Source organism: Trachurus japonicus, chromosome 3 (genome assembly GCF_045865225.1).
Source record: "Trachurus japonicus isolate A0001 chromosome 3, Traja_1.0".
In the NCBI taxonomy this organism is placed as follows: domain Eukaryota; kingdom Metazoa; phylum Chordata; class Actinopteri; order Carangiformes; family Carangidae; genus Trachurus; species Trachurus japonicus.
In genome coordinates this window covers 692,501-712,500 of record NC_140909.1, presented here as the reverse complement: position 1 = coordinate 712,500, position 20,000 = coordinate 692,501, and the positions used below count along the sequence as shown (strand labels likewise).

Here is a 20,000-nt window from a genome sequence, read left to right as displayed (position 1 = left end):
TCTATCTATCTCTTTCTATCTTTCTTTCTTTCTACCCCTCTCTGTCTTTTTACTCCTTTCTTTCTTTCTTTCCCTCTCTCTGTCTTTTTCTTTCTTTCTACCCCTCTCTATCTCCATCTATCTACCTCTTTCTATCTATCTATCCCCCTCTTTCTTTCTTTCTTGTTTTCTGTCTGTCTTTCTACCCCATTTCTCTGTCTTTTTGCTTCCTTCTTCAGCTGCTTTCAGCATTCACATGCATTTTCTTCAGGAAATGCTATCTCTTTCCAGTTATACGTTATTATCTCATAGCGTGGTGAATGTGCAGGTCCCAACTTGTCGACCAGAGCGTTGTGGAGTTGTTGGATTGTGTATTTGATGCCAAAATGTTGAACTATCCCTTTAAAGATGTTTAAAGTGTGAAACGTTAGTGTGAAAAGATCAAATAAAGTACTTAAGTGAAACCCTTCTTTGCTGGACTTATGATTTTCTCTCTCATAAGTTAAAGTACATTTCCACAACAGCTCCAGCCTGAGCTGATGATCCTTTCACGCTGCCGGCGGCTCGGTGGCGGTGTGTTTCTTACCGTACTTCTTCTCCTCTTTCTATCTATCTATCCCCCTCTTTCTTTCTTTCTGTCCGTTTTTCTACCCCCTTTCTCTCTGTCTTTTTACTCCTTTCTTTCTTTCTTTCTACCCCGCGGCTCGGTGGCGGCTCGGTGGTGGCGGTGCGTGTTTCTTACCGTACTCCTTCTCGTTGACCTCGGAGATGGGCTCGGAGGAGATGGAGCAGAAGGAGATGGCCGAGGCGGCCGAGTGGTTGCGGTAGTGGCCCATGTGGTGCGGCACCTTCTTGTCGTTCTTCAGCGCCTCCTCGGCCTGCTCCTGCTCCAGGGCCGACACCATGTCCTTGTAGGCCTTCCTGGCCTCCTCCGTCAGGGACACCAGCCGGTTGAAGAGGCTCTGACGGGGACAACAGGACACGGTGATGAGCTCCTCCACAATAATTATAATTATAATAATAAACTTTATTTATATAGCACCTTTCAAAACAAATGTTACAAGGTGCTGTACAACAACCACCGACCTCCATGTCTGTGCTCCAGGAGTCTCATTTAGCAACCGTGCGTACGCAAAGATGTGTGCGTAATGAGTGCGTAAGAACATTCCCATGCAAAAATAAAATGGAATTTATCACACTGCAAAAACTCTACATTTTTCCAAGAATATTTGACTCATTTCTAGTCAAAACGAATCTTTCCACTTTAAATAAGATTCATCACCTAATAATTAACTTGTTTTTAGATCATTTTCACTTGTTTCAAACTAATTTTCACTTGAAATAAGTAGAAAAATCTGCCAGTGAAAGCAAGTTTTTTGTGCTTGTAATAAGAAAAACTTGCTCCACTATCAGATTTTTCTACTTATTTAAAGTGGAAAATTTGCTTGAAAAAAGTAAAAAGTGTCTAAAAACAAGCTGCTTTTTAATGTGATGAGTCTTATTTGAAGTATAATTACATTTATTTTGACTAGAAATGACATTTTGACTAGAAATAAGACAAATATTCTTGGTAAGATTTTGAATTTTTGCAGTGTATGGTCAATTGGAGGTGAAATGACCCTAACCATGGTAGTTAGGAACAGGTGGGATTTATCATTACTGATTACTTATTAGTGTGCATACGACCGACCGGTGTCCGTATGTTTGATAAATAAGGATTTTTTTGTACTTACACACATTCTAAGTTTCATTCCTACGACAGAATTCAGAACCTTTTCTACGCTCGGTTGATAAATGAGCTCGGGGCGTGGAGCGGCCTCTCACCTCGGCTCCAGAGAAGTTGAAGATGCCGACCACGCTGACGGGAACCAGCTTGTTGACGCAGCGTCCCAGAGCTTTCCTGCCCAGAGCGAAGACGAAGGGGATCTCCTGCTCCCGCGCCATCGCTATGACGTTGTACAGAGCTTCGTCCAAACCTCCTGCAGCACATGAACGCACCACCACCACCACCACCATGTTAAACCAAGTTCAATATTAGATTAGAAAACTTTATTGATCCCCAAGGGGAAACTGCTTTGCCACCCAATAGAAACACAAACATTCACTTAACAAACAATACAAACATTTCCATACCATTGCACAAAACTTATCGACATGATTGGATACTTCATACGACAGAGTAGCTGCTCAAAGCAAGTGATTTAGATTGATATCAATATAGGCAAGGATAAATAAATAAATAAATATACAATAACAATAACATCGTATGTAACGTTTTCCACCACTCAATTTATTGATTTTACACCGGCTTCGTTGTAAACAAATGCACATGTCAGTTATGTGATGCTGATATGAATGTATATTTATGATTACAGTTAGAGTAGCGGTGTGGATGCATGTGAATGACGTTCACATCAGCTTGCTGCAGGTGCAGGATTGTCCAGTGGTCTGTTTACTCCACCAGTCTTTTAACTTGATGTTCTTTTTGTACTGTAGCTAAGTGTTTTTTATGTATGCAACATGTTCCCTGTCTCCACGACAAATTTCTGCCTGGTGGAGACTAATAAACTAACCTAACCTAACATGGAGGAGAGGAGCGTCACCAGAACAGACTGTCACAGTTCCTACTGTCTTTCTGTGGAAATATCTCATGTTACAACATGAAAACCTGCAGCTTTTATTCAAGTGCGACCTAGATATGTATTTTCTTTTAACATGTAGCTGGTGCGGCTGAAACTCAGGTGCCTCTATAGTCCGGATATGACGGTATTGCGAGTGTAATTAATTAAAGGAAGCTTCGATCTGGATCATTTTTTTGTAATGGAGTTAGTGGAGTTTCTAAAACGCTGCCTTCACCTTTGGCCTGGATCTTCTCACAGTTGGGGGAGATGATGACACACTTGATCTTGTGCAGCTTCATGTGCTTGGTGACTTCTCTGAGGCCCATGACCAGCCGGCGCTTGGACTTGGCCTTGGTGGGATCCTTCTGGTAGACGCGCTCCTGGAACCGCACCAGCTCCTGCAGCAGCAGCGTCACGCTCTCATCGATCTCCTTACTCAGCACCTGGTTGCAGTACCTACACACACACACACACACACACACACACACACACACACACACACACACACACACACACACACACACACACAGAGAGACACACAGAGAGACACACACACACACACACACACACAGAGAGACACACAGAGGTTACACACCATCAGAACCCGAGCTGACAGAGCGACACTGACGATGCAGCAAGCAGAGTTAAGGTCTTTGCACACTGAGTCCGTTTTTTTCGCATGCGTTTTTCGTATCCGTCATCCGACAAATTTTTTTATTTTTTGCTGGATTTAATTTTCATTTTTATGCAGGGCTCTTTCTGTTATTTATTTTAAACCTCCCGTCTGGATCAGGAAGACATTTATTCCTGAACGGTCGGATTAAAATTTCCCAATCGTGTTTACATGACGCAGTTTTATTCAGATTGGTTTTTATTCCTGTTTTATTCTGATTATGTGTGTAACGTGAACATGGCTGGTGGCAGTGGCTCACGTTGACTATACAGCTGTTTTCCAGCTGTTGTGCAGCTGCTGCTTTGACACCTGTCAACTGCAACTTATACAAAATAAAGCAGCACGTGTTGCACTTATGTGTGGAATAAGGTCGAATATTTGTCAAATGCCTGATGCCAGTCTTGGTTGGCTGGATGTTCAGCACAGATTGTCATATTTGTTGATGGTTTTTCTTAGAAATATTTTAACAACTAAAATGCCATACATTTTGTATAGAAAATTATCTTTTAGTTCAGACATACATAATTACTCAACTGGACGCTGCTGGAGGTTATTTTATTTTACCCAGGGCGATTTCTCAAGGTAGAGTATTATATAGAGCTATGAAGGAGTGGAATGACCTTCAGAATTATGTTATACAACAAAGAAACATGGTTAGTTTTAAAATGAAACTAAGAGATTATTATTTTGATCGTAATTTTGACCATTAGTAGCCTATATTTGTAAATTGGGTCCTGGCATCCTTGTTGTGTAGTGATTCAACGTAGGAGCAGGTTATTATGTTAAGTGTTTGTCTTGGATGTTTTCTGTATGTATTTTTGTTTTTATGTATTAATGGTTTGTATTTGGCTGTCAGGTGGTCTGAGGTCTAGAGGAGGCGGAGCTCGGCCTCGGCCTCAGAGGTTCTGGAGGTTCAGATGTAAAACGTGTTGGCGCGGCGCGGGCCGGGACAATGGCTCCACAGCCGAGGACGCGGAGGAACAAAACAAAGCTGCGTCTGTACGTTTCTGCTGAGACGGGACAACGGGCTCGGGGTCCTCGTCGCCGTGGCTACAATCCTTTATTGTCCAGCAGCAGCGGCTCCGACGGACAGCCGGCGCTCTGTGGGACGGATATCTGCCTCGCTGACTGTTTCTAAAAGGTTTCGGTGCCCGAGGTTCCCACAGAAGGTCTATAAGGATCTTAAAGGGATAGTTCACCCAAAATTGAAATTTCCCTCATCATGATCTCCTCCCCCTCATGTGGACTAAGGGCTGGGAGAAGTTTCAGAGTCCTCCGTGGCTTCTCTGAGTTACAGGGGGTCTCGGCGTAGCAGTGCATGTCCATATGACGGTTGCTAATGGATACCAACTGTCTTCGTAACAAAAAGACACACCAAAAAACATCCAGATACCTCCATAGTGCTTGTATGTAATGTCCGTCTTGTATTGAAGCCCTGACATGAGAAATTGTCCCGAAAAAAATTAAATAAGTCTATATTTCAAGCTTGTTTTGTAGCAGAAGCTTCTCTTCCTAGTTCGTCAAATTTGGACGAACCGGGAAGAGGAGCTTCTGCTACAAAACAAGCTTGAAATATAGACTTATTTAATTTTTTTAGGGACAATTTCACATTTCGGGGCTTCAACACAAGCAGAAAGCAAAAACTCAAAATCTTTCCAAGAATATTTCTCTAATTTCTTGTCCAAATGTCTCATTTCTAGTCAAAACTAATCTATTTCCACTTAAAATAAGACTCATCACCTAAAAATTAACTTGTTTTTAGATAATTTTCAATAATAATTTTCACTTGAAATAAGTAGAAAAATCTGCCAGTGAAAGCAAGTTTTTTGTGTTTGTAATAAGAAAGAAAAACTTGCTCCACTATCAGATTTTTCTACTTATTTCAAGTGAAAATCTGCTTGAAAGAAGTAAAAAGTGTCTAAAAACAAGCTGCTTTTTAATGTGATGAGTCTTATTTTAAGTAGAATGAGATTTATTTTGACTAGAAATAAGACAAATATTCTTGGTAAGATTTTGAATTTTTGCAGTGAATACAAGAGGGACATTACAGACGAGCAGCATGGAGGTATCTGGATGTTTTTTGTTTTTTTGTCTTTTTGTTACGAAGACAGTTGGTATCCATTTGCAACCGTTATATGGACATGCACTGCAATTTTGGGTGAAGTATCCCTTTAAATAGCGTGTGGCGGTGGTGGACTCACTCTCTGAAGCGGCGGCTGTGGATCTTGGTGATGGCGTTGGAGGCCATGGGGCTGCCGATGCCCGAGCTGGCCGGAGAGCCCTGGGACACCGGCGTGATGCTGTACGGAGAGTTCTGACTGGCCGGAGACAAGGAGGCGTCGCTAGGGACGCTGAGCCCGTTCTCTACAGAGGAGGAGGAGGAGAACACAGTTACACTCATGGACACAAACACTCACCGTTATTTCTAGACATTATGACACAATTACTTGTTATTTCTTGACATTATGACGTAATTAACGGCCTGTAAATTAAAGGGTGACCGTTTATTCCTCTCTCAGCTCCAGAAGTCTGATTTTAAGATGTGCAGTCTGTGGCTCTAACTTATATACATACTGTATATACATAATCTCGTCCATGCTTAGAAACTGTGACAAATGTATCATAGAGTGACACAAACGTGTTGTTTTTGTTTTTAAAGCACAGAGAAAACCCTCCAGCTCGCCGTCTGATACTGGAAACTGGAAACTCTCCTCAACTCAAAGTTTTCTGAGCTCTGGTAGCTGATGTCTCCATGTGATAGATAACTTTGCAGGAAAACGTTTGACTTGTGAATCCTGCAACATGAGACGTTTTTCAGCGTTTTTCATCGTTTTTCATCGTCACCTTCTTGTGAGGCGGGCTCTCGCGTCAGATCGTCGGTGAAGTGGAGACACTCGTCTCCGTGCTCCTCCTGGCCCGAGGACTCCTGCTCCACGCTGGCCTTCCCCTTCTTCCCCTCGCGCTCCTTCAGGATGATCTGCACAAAACCACAGCATTCAGGATTCAGGATTAGATCCAGTCCCTCTCTCTCCCAGATTCACCTCATCTGGACATTAAGATCCTTAGACAGTAAAGTAAACTGGCCATCTTTATACTTTTACACGGCTGTTGTTCAGATGACTCCATCTTATTTATCATCTCTTCTAATCTTGACTAACAGAGTCTCTACAGTCTCAGTCTCAGGACTTCTGTCATTTTACTGTTCCTAGGTGAGAACAGAAATGGGGAGGAAAGCTTTTAGATTCTCTGCTCCGAGTACATGGAACAGTTTGCAGTCAGAGCTCAAACTCCAAAGTCTGGTTGGTTTCTCTGAATGTGTTCAAGTCCATGATAAACTCCATCACATCCAGGCTTCAGGAGCTCTGCAAATGTTTTATTTGAGTGCAAATGTTTGACTAATCTTGTAAATTCTAACTAACTAACAAACAACTAATTTTGAAAATTCAATTGTTATTGTATTCTATTTGTTTGTTTCTTTTTTGTCTATGATTAATGTGACTACGGTTGTGTCCGAAATCACTCCCTCACTCCCTCATTCCCTCCTCCCTACTCACTATATAGTGACTATATAGTGACTCACTGGTCAAATAAAAAACACTTTCGGACACTACTCCGCTGCACAGTTAATGACGTATTACGTCGCGTAATTAAAACGTTCCGACCACAATTGTAACGGCCGGTGTAGGTACCATGGATACAACCATGGTAACGGCCGGTGTAGACCTACGGGTGTATAGGTACCAACATAAAAAGAGGAGTAAAGCAATATATTATGCGGTAATATAAATATATTTAAGCATCAAAGATGTTCAATCAAACCCACATAGTTTGAAACAACGTTCAAAACACACACAGCCAGTGTCACAACTAAGTCCGCTAGCTTAATGCTATCGTATAATGTAAAACACCATAGACGGGCTAACAGAAATTAGCATCGATATCCAGAGTCTGTGGTCAGTTTATAACTCTTGTAGTGGGGCAGATAACTGTAATAATCGTTCACTTCTGGAAACAAGCACCAAAATTGGCACACATACTCCTTAGGGATTGCTCTTTTGATAAAACCCGTTAGCCACCTAAAAATTAAAGATGGCGGCCATTTTTCAAGATGGCCGCCAATGAATATACAGTAAAATTGCATTTCGGAATACAATCGCAAAGACTTGTCCTATTTTAATGATCTTGGTATCAAATAATACATTTTTCACTATGCAGAATCCAAATTTGGACCCATGGACTTACTCACTGGCTTCCTTGTACCATATATCAGTCCTGAAATCCTAATATTATGCTAAATTAGAGGTTAATTATGTCTGACTCGGCTAAATTGCACGGTAGTGTATATCGTAGTAGTGTTAGAGGTTTAGTATGTGTAGCATATTCCTGTACTAGGCTTCCAAGCTGGATATGACACAATTAGGTGTGTATGTGTGTGTAGGCCCCCACATACTAGACTCCGCGGACTCAATGCAGACCCAAAGCGGATACAGTAATATTGCATTTCGGAATACAATTGCAAAGACTTGTCCTATTTGAATGATCTTGGTGTCAAATAATATATTTTTCACTATGTAGAATCTGAATTTTCATGTTAAAAAATGTTGGGGGGAGTCTTGTACTCCTGGCAGGGTTACCCCAAGCCGAACAGGTCGAAGAGTAGCCTACAGACTAGACAAAGAGTGATCCCCCGTCGCTATTAGTCAAGTCAAGTCAAGTCAAGTCAATTTTATTTCTAGAGCACATTTAAAAAGGGTGTTGACCAAAGTGCTTTACATACAAGATTAATTCAAACAAAGACGGGACAGACACAAAGAAACATTAAAAACAACAAGTGAGGGGGAATGATGGTATGATGGTATGGGAGGTTCCAATGAGACTGAATTAAAAGCCAGAGAGAGGAGATACGTTTTTAACTGAGTTTTAGATGTCTGTGGAGGGTGAAGATCTGATTGTTTGTGGGAGACTATTCCATAGTTTGGGACCAATAACTGAAAAGACTCTGTCACCTCTTGTTTTTAGTTTTGTAGGTGGGATGAACAGTAATGACTTGTCAGTGGATCTGAGCAGACGAGAGGTAGAGTAGGGGATGAGGAGTTCTGTGATGTAATCAGGTGCTAATCCATGTAGTGCTTTAAAAACAAATAAAAGTATCTTAAAATGAATCCTATATTTAACAGGTAACCAGTGAAGTGTGGTCAATATAGGTGAGATATGGTCGATCTTTCTGGTACCAGTGATGAGTCTTGCTGCTGCATTTTGGATTAACTGTAAACGGGATAGGGCTGATTGGGTGATTCCGGAGTAGAGAGAATTACAGTAGTCTAGTCAGGAGGAAATGAAGGCGTGAACCATTCCAAATCTTTGGCTGACAGGAATGATTTGACTTTTGCAATGGATCTTAGACGGAAGAAGCTTGTGCTGACTACTGAATTTATGTGTTTGTCGAATTTAAATCCAGAGTCAAAGATGACACCAAGGTTTTTTGCATGTGGTTTTAAATGTGAAGACAGAGGACCAAGAGCACTGATGATGGAGGAGGAAGTCTCTGTGGGGCCAAAAACTAGGGGCTCAGTTTTATTTTGATTGAGCTGAAGGAAACTTTGAGCTATCCAAGATTTGATGTCCTTTATGCATACTAGTAGTGCACTGATACTACCCAAGTCAGATATTTTCAACGGGAGATGTAACTGTGAATCATTGGCATAACAGTGGTAAGAGATATTGTATTTTCTTATAGAGCCCAGAGGAAGCATGTATAAAAAGAATAAAATAGGTCCTAAGATGGAGCCTTGTGGAACCCCCCAAGGGATGGATGCAGAGGAAGAGTACATATTGTGCATTTGGACAGAGGCTGATCGACCTTGGAGATATTAGGAAAACCACTGAAGGGCCATTCCCTGGATACCAACAAGATGTTCTAGGTGGTCTTAGAGGATGGGGTGGTCTACAGTATTGAAAGCTGCTGAAAGATTTAATAGAATCAAGATGCAATGATCACCAGAGTCTAGAGATGTTAATCATTACTAACCCTCACCTGGCTGGCAGTGAGAGTAATAGACCTGGAGTAGCAACATGGTTGACTAGGTTTTGGAGCCTCACATAGAAATGAGGTGGAGAACATTATTGGCCAATGATCAGACAGAACATAACTATTGACTTGAACAATCAGGTCAGGGAGACCAGATGTTAAAATCAAGTCAAGACTATGACCATGCACATGAGTAGGTTCTGTGACAGACTGGGTAAGATTGAAAGACTCAATTACATGCAGAAAATCACAGGTAAGTGCATTAGAAGGACAGCAGACATGGATGTTGAAGTCACCTAGAATTATTACATTGTCAGAATTAATGAGCACTGATGATACAAAGTGGGAAAATTCTTCAATGAATGATTTGTTAAATTTAGGGGGGCTATATATGAGTACACAGAGTACTGAAATTGATCTTTCAATCTTACACACCATATTCAAAGCTTGTGTAATCATTAGTTGAGAAAAGTTTACAGTTAAAATTTTACTTAAAAACCATAGCAAGTCCTCCTCCCTGGCCAGGGGTGTGTGGTGAGTTAAGAAATGTAAAATTTGGAGGACACAATGCAGAAAAGGAGCTGATATCACCAGGTCTTTGCCATGTTTCAGTAAGACATAAGGAGTCCAGGTTGTGAGTAGAAATAAAGTAATTTAGAATGAGACTTTTGATTGAGAGTGATCTGACATTAATGAGTGACATTTGAGTCACAGCACTTGTAGAAGTATGGAGAAATGTACAAGGGTTTAACACAGATGGGCCAGGATAAGCAGCTGAAGGCCTAATGCTGATCAGGTTGTTGTGATTTTGTGGAGATCTACCAGGGACACTATGATTTGACATGGAGCTGGTGATGACTACATGTAATCTACACTAGATGCTAAGCTTATTAGACAGCATTGATAAATGGTACAAGTAAGCCAGTGAGTAAGTCCATGGGTCCAAATTCAGATTCTACATAGTGAATAATGTATTATTTGACACCAAGATCATTCAAATAGGACAAGTCTTTGCAATTGTATTCCGAAATGCAATATTACTGTATCCGCTTTGGGTCTGCATTGAGTCCGCGGAGTCTAGTATGTGGGGGCCTACACACACATACACACCTAATTGTGTCATATCCAGCTTGGAAGCCTAGTACAGGAATATGCTCCACATACTAAACCTCTAACACTACTACGATATACACTACCGTGCATTTTAGCCGAGTCAGACATAATTAACCTCTAATTTAGCATAATATTAGGATTCCAGGACTGATATATGGTACAAGGAAGCCAGTGAGTAAGTCCATGGGTCCAAATTTGGATTCTGCATAGTGAAAAATGTATTATTTGATACCAAGATCATTAAAATAGGACAAGTCTTTGCGATTGTATTCCGAAACGCAATTTTACTGTATATTCAATGGCGGCCATCTTGAAAAATGGCCGCCATCTTTAATTTTTAGGTGGCTAACGGGTTTTATCAAAAGAGCAATCCCTAAGGAGTATGTGTGCCAATTTTGGTGCTTGTTTCCAGAAGTGAACGATTCTTTTGTAATGTTGCAGTTATCTGCCCCACTATTGTTGTTGTTGTGGGAGTCTGTGGAAGCTGCGACCGGACAACTCTGGCAGCTGGACACATTTATTGAGGCTGCTGCACTACTGCATTTATTTGGTAGCTACACCGGTCACTACTTCATTTATTTGGTAGCTACACCGGTCACTACTTCATTTATTTGGTAGCTACACCGGTCACTACTGCATTTATTTGGTAGCTACACCGGTCGCTACTGCATTTATTTGGTAGCTACACCGGTCACTACTGCATTTATTTGGTAGCTACACCGGTCACTACTGCATTTATTTGGTAGCTACACCGGTCACTACTGCATTTATTTGGTAGCTACACCGGTCACTACTTCATTTATTTGGTAGCTACACCGGTCACTACTTCATTTATTTGGTAGCTACACCGGTCACTACTTCATTTATTTGGTAGCTACACCGGTCACTACTTCATTTATTTGGTAGCTACACCGGTCACTACTTCATTTATTTGGTAGCTACACCGGTCACTACTGCATTTATTTGGTAGCTACACCGGTCGCTACTTCATTTATTTGGTAGCTACACCGGTCACTACTGCATTTATTTGGTAGCTACACCGGTCGCTACTTCATTTATTTGGTAGCTACACCGGTCGCTACTGCATTTATTTGGTAGCTACACCGGTCGCTACTTCATTTATTTGGTAGCTACACCGGTCGCTACTTCATTTATTTGGTAGCTACACCGGTCGCTACTGCATTTATTTGGTAGCTACACCGGTCGCTACTTCATTTATTTGGTAGCTACACCGGTCACTACTTCATTTATTTGGTAGCTACACCGGTCGCTACTTCATTTATTTGGTAGCTACACCGGTCGCTACTGCATTTATTTGGTAGCTACACCGGTCACTACTTCATTTATTTGGTAGCTACACCGGTCGCTACTTCATTTATTTGGTAGCTACACCGGTCGCTACTTCATTTATTTGGTAGCTACACCGGTCGCTACTGCATTTATTTGGTAGCTACACCGGTCGCTACTTCATTTATTTGGTAGCTACACCGGTCGCTACTTCATTTATTTGGTAGCTACACCGGTCACTACTGCATTTATTTGGTAGCTACACCGGTCACTACTGCATTTATTTGGTAGCTACACCGGTCACTACTGCATTTATTTGGTAGCTACACCGGTCACTACTTCATTTATTTGGTAGCTACACCGGTCACTACTTCATTTATTTGGTAGCTACACCGGTCACTACTTCATTTATTTGGTAGCTACACCGGTCACTACTTCATTTATTTGGTAGCTACACCGGTCACTACTTCATTTATTTGGTAGCTACACCGGTCACTACTGCATTTATTTGGTAGCTACACCGGTCGCTCTGTGAATTGTGGGATAGATTCAGTCACTATATAGTGAACATTAATAATCACTAAACATTCGGACACAGCCTATGTGTTGAAACTTTACAAACCTAGTTAGATAAAGGTTAGAATAATAATAATTATAATGAAAAGATGCTGAACCTTCTTCAGAGCAGTCGGCCGCTTCACTTTGGGGATCTCCCTCTCCTTCCCTCTCTTGACGCGGGGAGCGGTGGAGTCCAGAGCGTTGTGTGGAGCCGAGTACATCATCTGCTGCTGCTGCTGTTGTTGCTGCTGCTGCTGCTGCTGCTGCTGAGGCTTCAGGCCGCACGGAGCTTTGCTGCAGCCGGAGCTGTGGAACGGAGTCGTCGTTCCCACTGGAGAAGAGAACAACAAGGTTTTACTCTCTCACCGGACTGGGTTTGACCAGGTTTCATGTTCATCTATCGTGATGTTTCTGCTACGGAAAAGAGCAATAAGAGTTATTCACAAGGCAGGTAACAGAGAACCCTCTAATAGATTTTTTTTAATTTCCGCAGGTTTGCTGAAAGTGGCCGATATAATATAATTTCAGACCTTGATCATTACCAGAACATTTACAGAACTTGTTCAAACTGGAGGAAGAGGATAAAACAGACTGAAGCTTGATTTTAAACATTAATTTGCAAGGCTAAGCTTAAAACAAATGTGTATTTCTGTTGCAGGTGTAAAACTATGGCATTCACAAAGCAAGGAACTGAAAAGTTGTACAAGTATTTCTCAGTTTAAGGAAACGTTCAAAAAAGAAAAGATAAGCATCTACAAAAAAGAAGAAGGAGAAAGAGAAAAAGAAGGGGAAATAGAAAAGATAGATAGACGAGTGGTGTTTTGTTTGTTTTCTTGTCACTATTATGTTTCATCATCTTTAATATTTTGAAACAGAGAATAATATTGGTGTTGAAGTAAGCTGTTACGGCTGATAGGGGTTCGGCCTTGTGTGTGTGTGTCTCTCCCTCCCTTCTCCTTGTTCCCCCACAGCTCCACCCAGGTCCCATCAGAGAAACGAGGCTCACCTGGTCCACTGGGTTAAGAACCCTGCAGCTGGCACCAGAGAGCGGGGGCAGTGCTGGGCTTGCCTGCTTCCCATCATGGCTTTTTGTTTTAGTTTGTCTACTTGTTTGTATCTTTATGTTTGTGTATTAAATCTCTTTTAGTTAAGTTAGCGTCTTTGTGTTTGGTTTGGGTCATTGTCTTGGGTCCGTTGTTATGCCCCTCAGGGCCAACAAAGTTCTGGGGCGTAACAATTGGGGGCTCGTCCGGGATCTGAACAACCATGAGGTGAAGTAAAGGTTTGTAGCTGTAGTAGTCTTCTTTTCAAGATGGTTTGTGATTTAATTGCCTGTCTGTGTTTGCTTGAGAGTTCCCTGTAAGGTAGTCTTATGCCTCTTGTCAGGCCATCATTGTAAATAAGAACATGTTCTTAATTGATTTCGCCTGGTTAAATAAAGGTTAAATTAAAAAAAAAAAAAAAGTCGTCGGGCAGAGAGAGACTCTTGCCACTTCCTTATTTTTGGTGGTGAAACCTGGGTGTGGGTACGTTTTCTGTGTGGCAGGGGGTCATTGGTTGGGTCCATTGTTATGCCCCTCCGGGCCAACAAAGTTCTGGGGCGTAACAATTGGGGGCTCATCCGGGATCAATGTAATTATAACAACAGAGAGGGGTAGGTACTATAAGTTTTCTTCATCCTGCTCCTTTTCATTCATGGTGACAATGTGTAGCTACATTATGTAAATGTGTGCAAACATGTGTAGAATGTATATCATGAATGGAATAAATCAAAAAATGAAATGAAATGAATGTGAGTGAATGTTTTTTGTCAGTGCCTGAAGCGACGGAAGCAAATTCTAATCCTCATGTCGATAAAGTATTCTACTTTTTACTATTTTTTTTTAAAGATTTTAAAAGAAAGATCAATGAGGTTAAATCCTGATGTGGAGGAGAAGTACAGTGTGTGTGTGTGTGTGTGTGTGTGTGTGTGTGTGTGTGTGTATAGTGTGTGTGTGTGTGTGTGTGTGTGTGTGTGTGTGTGTGTAGAGTGTGTGTACCGGTGAAGGACAGCGGCTTGGTGTTGGTCAGCTGTCTGGCCTTCACTGCCTGCTGGTGTTTCTCCAGAGCAGCCAACATGTCTCCCAGGTCCAACTCCACCGACGTCTTACTCTTCTTCCCCGCTGCCTTGGTGAACGCTTCCTGAGAGGGGAGGAAATACATAAATACTTCAGTATAGCCAGTACAACTAAACTATCTAACTAAAGTAAATGTCAATGGTTCTCAAAGTGGGAGGGTTGACAGGGTTCAAGGGTCCACTACTTTTTATTGACATTTTACCACTTTTTACTAGAATTTTTTTTGAGAAATTTTACTAGTTTCTTCTCAATTTTTCTGTTCTACTTTTTTTTTTTAAAGAAATTTTTTACCACTTTTTGTATTGTTTGCCCCCCCCCTTTTTTTGAGAAATTTTACCACATTTTTCTATAATACTTTGAAAAATGTTACCACTTATTCTAAAATTCTTGAGTAATTTTACCAGTTTCTTCTCAATTTTTAAACATTTTTTTTTTACTGTTTACTATATACTATTTTTTACTTTTACCACTTTTTTTTTTTAATTTTACCACTTTTCCTAGAATTTCTTTGACAAATTTTACCAGTTTCTTCTAAAAAATGTTAAAACTTTTTTTTTTTTTTGAAATTTTACCACACCACTTTTTCTGAGAAATTTAACCAGATTTTTCTAAAAAAAAACCCAAACAAACAAAAAAAACCATTTTTTTCTAAAAAAATAAAAAAGTGTATTTTTTGTGAGAATTTGTACCACTTTTTTCTAGAAATGTTTCAACGTTTTTTTGGAGAAATTGTACCACTTTTTTCCCCCAGAAATGTCTCTATAATCTTTCAAAAATGTAGCTAGGCCTAATTTAAAGGTACATTGATTGTTTGTGTATTTCTGGTGTGTTGTCCAATGGGGGTCCGTGGTCTAGTTTGTGTCAGTTTTGGGTCCTTGATATAAAACAGTTAGAGAAGCAGCGTCTATGTGATACAAGTATGAACAGTTTACCACCTAGAAAGCAGTTTACCCACTAACTACAAAACATTAGACTACACCACTGGTCCATCGTCCTAACACCAGACCAGTGATGCAGCTCGTTACCTGCAGCTTCCTCTGCTCCATCGTCCTAACAGCAGCTCGTTATAAATAAATGATGATGATGATTAGGGGTGGGGGAAAAAATCGATTCATGTAAGAATCGAGATTCTTATTCTCTAAGATTCTGAATCGATTCATAATCTTCAAAAATCGATTTTTTATTCAGTTTCCTCCGTCTCAATACGCGCCCTCACAGCGCCGTACACAGCGCTGCAGCACGCCATCGCCATGGCGCTAAAAGACGCTCGTTAACCGCCTACAAGCGTTAACTGACCTGATTTAAATGCTCTATTGAATGTCTGTGACGAGGCTTGTGCCCATCAGCAACCGACCGTCTATTGAGGAGAGAGGACGATCGCTGTTTTGTTTTCTTTTTGCCGTTAAACACACGCGCACTCCAGCTGAGCAGCCACATCCACTGCGCTCTGGATCAGCTGATCAGTGCTCAGGTGACGTTAGATCTTCACTTTTTTAAACTCATACATAGTGCAGCCAAACAGCAGGCTGAAGAGAGAGGACCAGCAGCAGCAGCTCCTCTGACAGCTCTGTGGCGCTGCAGAGTCAGACAGGCTGCAGGTCAGCTGGCGTGAGAGCGGAATGCCGTCTGTTTTTTTTTTTTAGCAGCGCCTTTGTTACAGGTGATACATGTCTATGTGCATGTGCATGAGAACTGATTTTGAATCAAATAGACACCCAAATATCCACATCCCTTCAGTCCAGGCTTTAGAAAGAGAGTAGCCTATAAAATCAGCTTCATGTAGCAGTTTACTTTAAAATGGTTCAAATATATTGCTGCTGAATAAATCTGAAACATGTGATGTGCATTTTTGGGGGGGAAAATATGGCTTCTGATATAATAGTCTGTAGACATCATCATCATTCAACTTTTTCACATGGTCTGGTGTTAATAAAGCAAACTAAAAATAAATAATAAAATCAAGAATCGGTTGAATCGAAAATTGATTTTGAATCGAATCGTGACCCTAAAAATCGGAATCGAATCGAATCGTGAGCCACCCAAAGATCCACATCCCTAATGATGATGATGATGATGATGATGTTACCTGCAGCTTCCTCTGCTCCATGCTGATCTCGGAGTATTCCTGAGCCGTGGCCAGCGCCGCCGCCAGCGCCTTCTTCCTCTGGCTCTTGGCCCTCTTGGGGACCGACGTGGTGATGGGGATCGGCGTCTGCACGATGTTGATGGGCGAGTTCTCTGGCAGGTTGTCCAGCTGCAGCATCACACACACACATCTCATTTCTAGTCAAAACTAATCTCATTATACGTAAAATCACATAAAAAGCAGCTTGTTCTTAGACACTTTTTACTTCTTTCAAGCAGATTTTCACTTGAAATAAGTAGAAAAGTTTCCCTTATAACAAGCACAAAAAAAACTTGCTTTCACTGGCAGATTTTTCTACTTATTTCAAGCGAAAATTAGTTTGAAACAAGTGAAAATGATCTAAAAACAAGTTAATTATTAGGTGATGAGTCTTATTTTAAGTGGAAAGAGTTTTTGCAGTGTGCTGTCTGTAAGTGCTGCTGAAGTGGAGATTTCTAGCTCAGAGTCTGAGGAAAAACTATTTTATATCATTTGTCTTATTTCTTGTCAAAATGTCTCATTTCTAGTCAAAACTAATGTCTTTCCACTTAGAATAAGACTCATCAACTAAAAATTCACTTGTTTTTAGATCATTTTCACTTGTTTCAAACTAATTTTCACTTGAAATAAGTAGAAAAATCTGCCAGTGAAAGCAAGTTTTTGGTGTTTGTAATAAGAAAGAAAAAGTTGCTCCACTGTCACACACAAGTGTTCAGCAGGTCTGTTCAGATGAAGTCCAAACTCAGAGGGACCGAGACCTCGTCCAGACTGAATCCATCTCCTCAGGTACTGACCAGACATTTACCCAGTGGTGACACATCATCTATCTACTATTTATCTACTATCTAATACTGTAAATCCTCCAACAGCATCTCAGGCTTTTATTTTTTTTGGTTTCGTTGTGTTTCTCAATCCATCTAAGCACAACTCCAACAAGAAACGCTGCTCTGGTCTTTGCATTGCTGCTCCTCCATCTCATCTATCCATCCCTGACAGTTCATCTCACCCAAATCTATTTAATTGCACTAGTACATCCTGTTTTTGTTTCTGTTGTGTATTACTGTCTATCTGTTGTTTGTGTTTTTAGTAGTGTCATATTAGTTGTCTCTCATTTAGTGTTGTTGTCTGCTGGTTTCTGTATGGATACGTTCTATTCTTGCGCTAGTTTTTATATCTCCTGTGTTCCTGTTTTTATGTGTTATGATGCTTGTGTTGCTGTTGTATATTATTTTAATGGCTTTTTAACATCTTGCCGGAGGACTGCAGTTGAAGACCAGCCTCTGGATATCACTGGCACTGTTACAGAAATGTTAATTTATGTGCAGTCCTCTCCAAATAAAAATAAAAAATAAAATAAAATAAATTCAACTTCTGATAAATGAACGTGTTGCTCCGCCCACAGACTGTTTATAGGCTCCCATTAAGAACCCGGCTTCTAATTGAGAATTTTGGTATTCTGGTTTGAGAAACAGAGTCTCTCACCAGGTTTTTGGGCAGTTTGTGTTGAGTGTGAGTCTGAGCTGCAGCAGCTTCTGGTTTGGAGCTGCGCTGAGCAGAACCTCCAGAGCCTCCAGAGCCCAGGTCTGGAAACTCGTCTTCATCCTGACCAGGAAACACACAGACAGAGAGAGAGTGTGAGAATGTTTCAGATATCACAGTAATATCTGTAAGAGGAGGGATGATGGTTAAAGATGGCCGCCGCTCTCACTCACCTCGAAGTAGAGCGGCTCTGGAGCGAGCTCCGCCCCGCTGCCCGTGGCCGGCTGCAGCCTGGCCTCTGATTGGCTGCAGGGCAAACGGCCGGGGTAGTTACTGTGGAAGTCCTGCAGACAGAGGAGGAGTCAGAGAGACAGAGAGGCACTGCTGGTGGAACTACACTACTCTACTGTTTCTACTCTATCTACAACTACAGTAAGGTGCACTGCAAAAACTCTACATCTTTCCAAGAATATTTGTCTTATTTCTTGTCAAAATGTCTCATTTCTAGTCAAAACTAAACTCTTTCCACTTAGAATGAGACTCATCACATAGAAAATGAACTTGTTTTTAGATCATTTTCACTTGTTTCAAACTAATTTTCACTTGAAATAAGTAGAAAAATCTGCCAGTGAAAGCAAGTTTTTTGTGCTTGTAATAAGAGAGAAAAACTTGCTCCACTATCAGATTTTTCTTTTTTTTTTTACTTTCTTTTGAATTTTTGATTTACGTTTTGCGACAGCAAGACAAGCTCATCAGAAAAGACAAAAACACAAACTTACAGCCTTCCGCTGTCACGAACACAACATACAACACAAAATAATACTACATAATATAATAAAAACCAAAAGCACAAATACATGTAAAAGACAAGAAAGAAAAAACTAAAAAATTGTGTGTGTGTGAGGGGGGGGGGGGTGTTATCTTAATTTACACCAACACTTATTATTAAGATCAGATTTTTCCACTTATTTCAAGTGAAAAATGCTTTTTATGTGAGTTTAAAGAGATTTGTTTTGACTAGAAATAAGACAAATATTCTTGGTAAGACTTAGAGTTTTTGCAGTGTAGTTTCCTCTGTACCTGTGAGAAGTTCCTCTGTTCCGGCGTCTTCCTCTGCTCTGCTCTGTGAAACTGTCCGTTTCTGTCTCCCCAGGCCTTGGGGGGCGGCTGGGAGCTCACGTTCACCCACGTACCTGTTAGAAAAACAACATGTAAGTATCATCATATAGAATCAATATAATATAATATATAAGAAGACATGGCTGTGAAGACGTAGCCTACCAGTCATGACGGCAGCCTCAACCCCCTACATGACAGAGGAGAGAAAGACAGAGATGTTAAACATGTTAAATATTTCACCTACAGTTACTTACAGAGGGAGAAGGAAATGTAATTGTGTGTTTCCGGCTGACTTCCAGTCATGTATGTTATGGTATGTCCTACTTATTCTTCCTGGAACAGCCGTGACGTGCTGCTCTCAAGCTTCACTATAGCTCTGGTGACACGCTAATTGTTAGCTGTGAATGTGATGGGGGCAGTGAAGGCAAGGCATCTTTATTATTTATACAGCGCATTTCCTACCAAGGCAACTCACTGTGCTTTACATAAAGACAAAAACTTTTTTTAATTAAAAGAAATAAAAGAAAGTAAAGTTTCTTTTATTTTTAGAAAGTAAAAGAAAAGAAAATATATAAAGTTTAAAGTTGTTAAGAAGAAAAAGTATTGGGCTGATGTGATCACCTGTTGTCCTCCTGGGACAACAGGTGGGATGAAGGAAGGATGAAGGAAGGACAAAGGGAAAGATGGGAGGAAAGAAGGAAGGGGAAAGGGAAGGAAAGACAGAAGGAGGGAGGGAACAGATTGGGCCAACTGGGTCAAAAAGGAAGGAAGAAAGGGCAGGAAAAAGGACTGTGGACGGAAGGAAGGGAAAAAGAAAGGAAAGAAAGATGGAGGGAGGGAGGGAACAGATTTGTTCAAGGAAGGAAAGAAAAATGGAGGGAAGGAACAGATTTGTTCAAGG

The 20,000-nt window shown here is 40.9% G+C and overlaps 1 protein-coding gene across 4 annotated transcripts in view; it reads right to left on the bottom strand.

The window, feature by feature from the left end:
• Positions 1-20,000, bottom strand: part of secisbp2l (SECIS binding protein 2-like) — a 54,245-nt gene that overhangs the window by 8,238 nt on the left and 26,007 nt on the right. For all 4 annotated transcript variants that reach the window (XM_085804740.1, XM_085804749.1, XM_085804758.1 and 1 more), the window contains 12 exons: positions 19,262-19,286; positions 19,061-19,173; positions 18,214-18,324; positions 17,984-18,103; positions 16,463-16,630; positions 14,299-14,440; positions 12,376-12,590; positions 6,118-6,250; positions 5,475-5,637; positions 2,836-3,056; positions 1,804-1,958; positions 722-941 (listed from right to left, as the gene is read on the bottom strand). In XM_085804740.1, coding sequence (XP_085660866.1) covers positions 722-941; positions 1,804-1,958; positions 2,836-3,056; positions 5,475-5,637; positions 6,118-6,250; positions 12,376-12,590; positions 14,299-14,440; positions 16,463-16,630; positions 17,984-18,103; positions 18,214-18,324; positions 19,061-19,173; positions 19,262-19,286 — 1,786 coding nt within the window. The remainder of the gene's footprint in view (positions 1-721; positions 942-1,803; positions 1,959-2,835; positions 3,057-5,474; positions 5,638-6,117; positions 6,251-12,375; positions 12,591-14,298; positions 14,441-16,462; positions 16,631-17,983; positions 18,104-18,213; positions 18,325-19,060; positions 19,174-19,261; positions 19,287-20,000) is intronic.